Here is a 6,692-nt window from a genome sequence, read left to right as displayed (position 1 = left end):
TTATTTAAAAAAAAAAATGATTAAAAAGGCCTTGACTGGATTGCCAGATGATTCCATGCGAGATCTTCGCCATTGGGAAGTTATCTCGAACGCCATAACGACTCACAAAACATTTACTCATAACACAAAAAAGATGATGATGACGTCACAGTGGCCCGTGTGTACGCGCCCTTATAGAGCCACAGAATAACTAAGTAAGTAATCCTAGTATATTAAAATAAATTTACAACAACAATAACTAATTATTATTTATAAAATAAAATAAAAAAAAAAATTCGTACATCATTTTTTTGTCCTCTGATTCAATGGTTACGGCACACAGCGACATTTCTTTTGTAAAAGTAAAACTTATGCTTTATTTCCTTGTTTTTTTGTTTGTTTGTTTGTCCTTACTTTACGCCCTAACCTAGCGACCAATCGACTCGATATTTGACACAGTTTAAAAGTCGGTGAATATCATCGGTACTTTTCATCTCAGGAAAAAAAACAGTTGCTATGGGATTTGTAAAACGTAATAAACGAGGACGTTTTAAGAACTTTCAAAGCTTGGTTGTGAATTGCTCTAACAACTTTCATAGCCTAATATTAATTTACTGTGAGATGGTGATAACAAAAAAAAAATTACCCCGCTAAGTTTGTTGCGGGCTCTTCTTAGACCAGGGCGCTTTTGGAACCCTCGTAGCTTAAGGTTTAAGTTGGCGAACGAAGTTATCACCATCCCCTTACAATTGTGTAAACATATATGTATGAACGCTTCATAAGTGCCTGTGATAGGCCTTCAAGAAAAAATAAATTTTTAATTTGAAATTTGAACGCGGGCGACAGATAGTAAAAAAAATTATATATATAAATCTTGACTCGATGAAGATAGTAGTGGACTAACCTGTTAGTTGCCCTAATCGGTTTCGACGCGGCATCGTACCGGAACGCCAAATCACATGGCGGCATGCGTTTGCCGATAGGGTGGTAACTGGCCACGTTCGAAGCCTCCCACCAGAAAAACCAAAGAAGATTCAGTTATAATTATCGCCCCTTTCGCCCTCGCCGGAAATACCTCTCAGATATAAGACCACTGTGTCAAGGAGGTTAACGAAAGGGTGAAATCTTTACGACAGTCCTCAAAAATGAGCGTTCTCTCAAGTGATCAAATTCGCTGACTTTTTTTTAAACCCGTTAGGGATATGGCAGTTTTATTAATCTCATACCCCTGATCAGTCTATACGCGGCATCGTACCGGAACGCTAAATCGCTTGGCTTTGTCGGTGGGGGAGCATAAAATCAGAAATTATAAATTCCCGTATCCCCCCCCCCCCAGGAGATTCTCCCTTCGGGATGGAACCCGTAACCTCCCACTTAAGACCATTGCGCTCTCTACTGCACCAGGGAGATCGTCAAATCCTTTATACGTTTACGCCAACTTTACATTTTGTTGGCTTTTTTTAAAACTCTCTGATATTTTGACACAGGTTTTGGGTGTATGCTGCTCCCAGAATGATAACCATCCGATGCCCGACGCGTCGCCGCCGACACCATCGACACCCCCAAAACACCGGATTTATATCTGTAAGATCGAAAGTCGCCATCAGTAAACCAGATGTATACACTAAATGAATATACATATTATATATATATCTATAAAACAGTACCATAACTGACTTACTGCCTGACTGACCTGACCTAGTAGATTTGAAATATGGACAAGGTATTCCTTCCCAAGGATAATTTAAGGAAGGATTTTACGATGAACAAAGTATTCCTTAGCAAGGATAAATTAAGCAAGGATTTTACGATGAACAAAGTATTCCTTAGCAAGGATAAATTAAGCAAGGATTTTACGATGAACAAAGTATTCCTCAGCAAGGATAAATTAAGCAAGGATTTTACGATGAACAAAGTATTCCTTAAATAGGAGAAATAAAGCAAGGATTTTACGATGTACGACGTATTTCTTAACTAGGAGAAATAAAGCAAGGATTTTACGATGTACGACTTATGCCTTAACTAGAATAAATTAAGGATTTTACGATGAACAAAGTATTCCTTAACTAGGAGAAATAAAGCAAGGATTTTACGATGTACGACGTATTTCTTACTAGGAGAAATAAAGCAAGGATTTTACGATGTACGACATATGCCTTAACTAGAATAAATTAAGGATTTTACGATGAACAAAGTATTCCTTAACTATGAGAAATAAAGCAAGGATTTTACGACGTAAGACTTATCCCTTAACTAGAATAAATTAACGATTTTACGATGAACAAAGTATTCCTTAGCTAGGATAAAGTAAGCAAGGATTTTACGATGTACGACTTATTCCTTAACTAGGAGAAATAAAGCAAGGATTTTACGATGGACAAAGTATTCCTTAGCTACGATAAATTTAAGCAAGGACTTTACGATGGACAACGTATTCCTTCGTTAGAATAATTTAAGCAAGTACTTTACGATGGACAACGTATTCATTAGCTACGATAAATTTAAGCAAGGATTTTGTAATGGACAACGTATTCCTTAGCTACGATAAATTTAAGCAAGGATTTTGTGATGGACCACATATTCCTTAGCTACGATAAATTTAAGCAAGGATTTTGTGATGGACAACGTATTCCTTCGTTAGGATAATTTAAGCAGTCTTTACAATGGACTCGGCCCCCCGAAAGTGAGGTCGAGCTCCTACCCACTGCGCTATCACCGCTTCCTAAAACTTGTAATACGAAGTTATTTTTTAACCTCGCACATGAACAGCCTCTTCAATCAACATTAAGCAATATTTAAAATATTTGCGAACTTATTACATTGGTGATAAAAAATTTAAGGCATTCGTTTCTGCATTTAGAAATTTGGAAGCAGCTTATAAAATTAAAGTACCTATTCCAAACGTGCCTAAACTACTTAGTTATCCGGTACGATAACACGTCAAAGCCGATTAGGGACATGGCTTCTATATAACTGCCATTCTTCCCAACAGATTAGCCCACCATCTTAGACTGCATCATCACTTACCACCAGGTGAGATTGCAGACGAGGGCAAACGTGCAGTGGAATAGAGAAAAAAAGGACCGCAATCGATTGAATTGTTTGCACCGCCGCACCGCACCTCTGACACTCGATATAGGCTGCTTCTTAAGCACAAAACTATTAATTACCGTTCCAGATTAATTAACGAAATTATCGTTCATCACGTTTTACCAATGCAATTGCAGACATTTGTCAGATTAACTGGGTCACTGTTGTAAGACGAAAAACAGGCATCCTCAACACGAAAATCATCTTAGTTGTTTTTTTTTTTACATGTTATGTTCTGTGCCATCAGCCATTTCCTAGTGGTGTAACGTATGGTGGGGGGTAAGTACCGCTCCGCCGGGGGGCAGCACTGATGTGATGACGGGCGCCGCGCCACCGACACCCCCGACACCCCCGACACCACCGCCGCAGAATATCACCTGAAAGTTAAAAAAAAAATGCATTGGATAGAAGCAGGCGTTACCTAGCGGAATTCCATGATCTATTATGAAATTTAAGCTTAACTTGCTATAGTCTGTCTGTCTGGAGACGTTGACTTTACAATGAACAATTGTTAAGCTTAAACAATTATTCATTGTAAAGTCAACATCTCCTGAGGATGCTCCGGTTTCGGAGCGAAACGTGCGTAGAGGGTACATTGCCGTGGATCTGTTTGGTGTGGACCTAATACTATGTTGAAGAAATTATAAATTACACCATACAGATTCTCCTGCGGTGTATAGCAAATTAAACACAATTATAAAAATACAAAAAATTGTGTTTAAGTATATAATTGTGTATAAACTGCAGTCCATAATTTACTACTCTAATTTTAATTATCAATTTTAAATATGAGTACTAAAATATGTAAAAATCAAAAATTCAAAATTCATTTATTTCAAGTAGGCCTAATACAAGCACTTTTGAAACGTCAAGTCTGTCCGTGTGTAGTGACTCTACCACCGGTTCGGAAGGCAGATTCTACCGAGAAGAAGCCGGCAAGAAACTCAGCAGTTGCTCTTTTCCAACATCAAAAATTTACATTTTAACATTCATTTTTCTATCTTGTGAGAGATGAAAGCGGAGCCGGATGCTTCCAAGCAACCTTGTCATTAAGAAAATCATCAATTGTGTAATAACCTCGCTGTAATAAATGTGTGTAAGTAACATTAAATATACTACCACAATACACACACACACATCGCCAGCTTGCCTTATAAGCGTAGCTTCTGTAATGGATACCAAGATACGACTGTTGAATACTTTTTTTTGTATACATTTATAAGTGTTTTTAGCCACACTTGCCAAAGAGTCGCAGGTTCAAATCCTGTCAGTTCCGAATTATGTTTTTCTGCATTTTAAATTTATCAAAAATTTATAAATATTTTGTATGAATACTATACATGAATACCTCCGTATGCAGATAAAAAACCTGACACTGAAAAACATTCATATTCATTGCAAAAAGATTTTCCAGATCTGAGAATCGAACCCACGGACTTGGACTCAGAAAGCAGGCTGCCCACTGCACCAATCGGCCGTCAAATATAATATTTAAAATTTTATATTTTTTATTTGTGCTTTTACCTACACTTGGAGGTGTACCTTTAATATTTTTGGAACCGACTGGATTTTAACCTGCAACTCTCTGGCAATCGCGGCATACCGACGATGGCGAAATTAGTATATGCCTTTTACATCAGTCTTAAAGCGACTGTAGCAAATACTCTCAGTAAACATATTTTTATATGCATTTTAAATTTATAAAATTCATATTTTATCGCTCATACTTGTGAAACGGGTGTCGCCGGTTGGCCCGGCGTCGTCAACACGTATTGCTGCTGTCTCACACCGCCGACCTTCGAAAATAAATATACAAGTAACTTGGTGTTCGACCAATAAAAGAAGGATTTAAAAAAAAAAAAACTCTCTTTAACCGATTTCGACCACGTCAAGCTCCATAGAGATTATTCAACTACGCGGGATGTATTATAGTGTGGCCGTAAAGACTGGAGGGCCTCTCTAGTCTTTGTCGGTAGGATGGTAACTAGCCTCGGCCGAACCGTCCCACAAGACGAGACCACAGAAAATTCAGAAATTAGCAATTCCCATATTGCTCTCGCCGGGAATCGAACCCGGGAACTTCCAAAACCACAGCGTTCACCGCTGCGCCAGAGAGGTCGTGAATAAGTTTATGAGTTTTAAGGATTATAGTTATCCCTACTAATCCCTACTAATATTATAAATGTGAATGTAAGTTTGTTTGTTACGCTTTCACGCGAAAACTACTGAACCGATCCTCGTGAAACTTTGTACACATATTCTTGGAAGTGTTGGAAGTAATATAGGATACTTTTTATCGCGACATTAAGTTCGGTTCCTTTGGGAGAGGGGATGAAAGTGTTTGACGATTTAACACCATAACTCCGACAAATTATAACTGATTTAAATATTTATTTTTGTACTATAGAGGTTATATTATGTGTTTAATTTTGCCCAAACTTTGTGTAGATCTGATGAATTTGGTTGGAGATAGAGGACATAACTCCTCTGCGGACAGCAGCAAACCCCTCATTTAAGGCTTAGCGATACTGAATACATAATTTTTTTTTAGAACTACATCTAAATTGAATGCAGACGCAGTCGCGGGCAACAGCTAGTAAATTATAAATGCGATGTATTGCATGTTCATTATCAAACGATGAACGTCCCACTACAGGGCACATTGGTGGACTTCACACGCTCTTAAAAACTCCGAAAAGTTAGAGGTGCGTGCCGAGTATCTAACTCGGATCCCCCTAACGGAAGCCATCGTCTTACCTCCTAGGCTAATCTTAAATCTGGATAAGGAACCCAGATCAGATTTTTATTCCAAAAATTCATAATTATTTTATTTCAAGTAGGCCTACGTTATAAGCACTTTTGAAACATCAGTATACAAAATTCAAAATTCAAAATTTCTTTTTTCACAGGTACTAATGAAGATCATTCATATATGTTTACATAATTGTAATGGGATGGTGATAACTTCGTTCGCCAACTTAAAACCTAAAGCTACGAGGGTTCCAAGCGCCCTGGTCTAAGAAGAGCCCACAACAAACTTAGCTGGGTTTTTTTTTTTTGTTATCACCATCTCACAGTTAATTTATATTAAGCTATGAAGCTAGAGTAATTCGCTCCTAATCTTTTTTATCGTTTAAGTAATCCTTAATATTATAATAGGATTTTTCTGTAAGCTTACTTTTTATTACTACTTTGAACTTATTGAGAGACATCTCACAGATTTCATTTCGTAATTTGTTATAAAATTATATACAATTGCCCTTGAATGAATGAACTGACTGATTATTTGACTTTGGTCTGTCTGTTTATCTGTCTGTCTATTCGCACATCATGTGGTTACTATGGAACGGATTTTAATTATAATTTGTTATTCTTTAGCTGATACTCCGGTTTAACATTTAGCCAAAAAGAAAAGGTTCCTTCGGGATGGAGACTGAAAGATTTTATCGATTTTACACCATAACTCTTGCCTTACCAGAACAGATTTTAATCAATCTTTTTTTTATTAAGAACAACGTCACAAGTCAGATTGCCGAGTTACAGCAATAAAAGAAAGGAGACGAAGAAAGAAAGAAAAAAAAAAAATTAAAATCGGTCAGTTCCTATTACGGTTCACGAGTTCA

General features: G+C 37.3%; 1 protein-coding gene across 3 annotated transcripts in view; it reads right to left on the bottom strand.

Moving 5' to 3' along the window:
• Positions 1-769: 769 nt before the first annotated feature.
• The window catches only part of LOC120635219, a 32,306-nt gene continuing 26,383 nt past the window's right edge, over positions 770-6,692 (bottom strand). The window contains exons 15-17 of one of the 3 annotated variants that reach the window (XM_039906162.1): positions 4,797-4,865; positions 3,295-3,446; positions 770-1,561 (exon numbers count right to left, since the gene is read on the bottom strand). In XM_039906162.1, the coding sequence (XP_039762096.1) occupies positions 3,324-3,446; positions 4,797-4,865 (192 nt within the window). In that variant the 3' untranslated portion in view covers positions 770-1,561; positions 3,295-3,323. Of the gene's footprint in view, positions 1,562-2,091; positions 3,447-4,796; positions 4,866-6,692 lie in introns of those variants that run through there. The other 2 variants (XM_039906164.1, XM_039906163.1) reach the window with 2 other exon arrangements.

The sequence above is a fragment of the Pararge aegeria genome, chromosome 26 (genome assembly GCF_905163445.1).
Source record: "Pararge aegeria chromosome 26, ilParAegt1.1, whole genome shotgun sequence".
Taxonomy (NCBI): domain Eukaryota; kingdom Metazoa; phylum Arthropoda; class Insecta; order Lepidoptera; family Nymphalidae; genus Pararge; species Pararge aegeria.
Note: the sequence above shows the minus strand (reverse complement) of the source record. Positions and strands in the feature narration are given on the sequence as shown.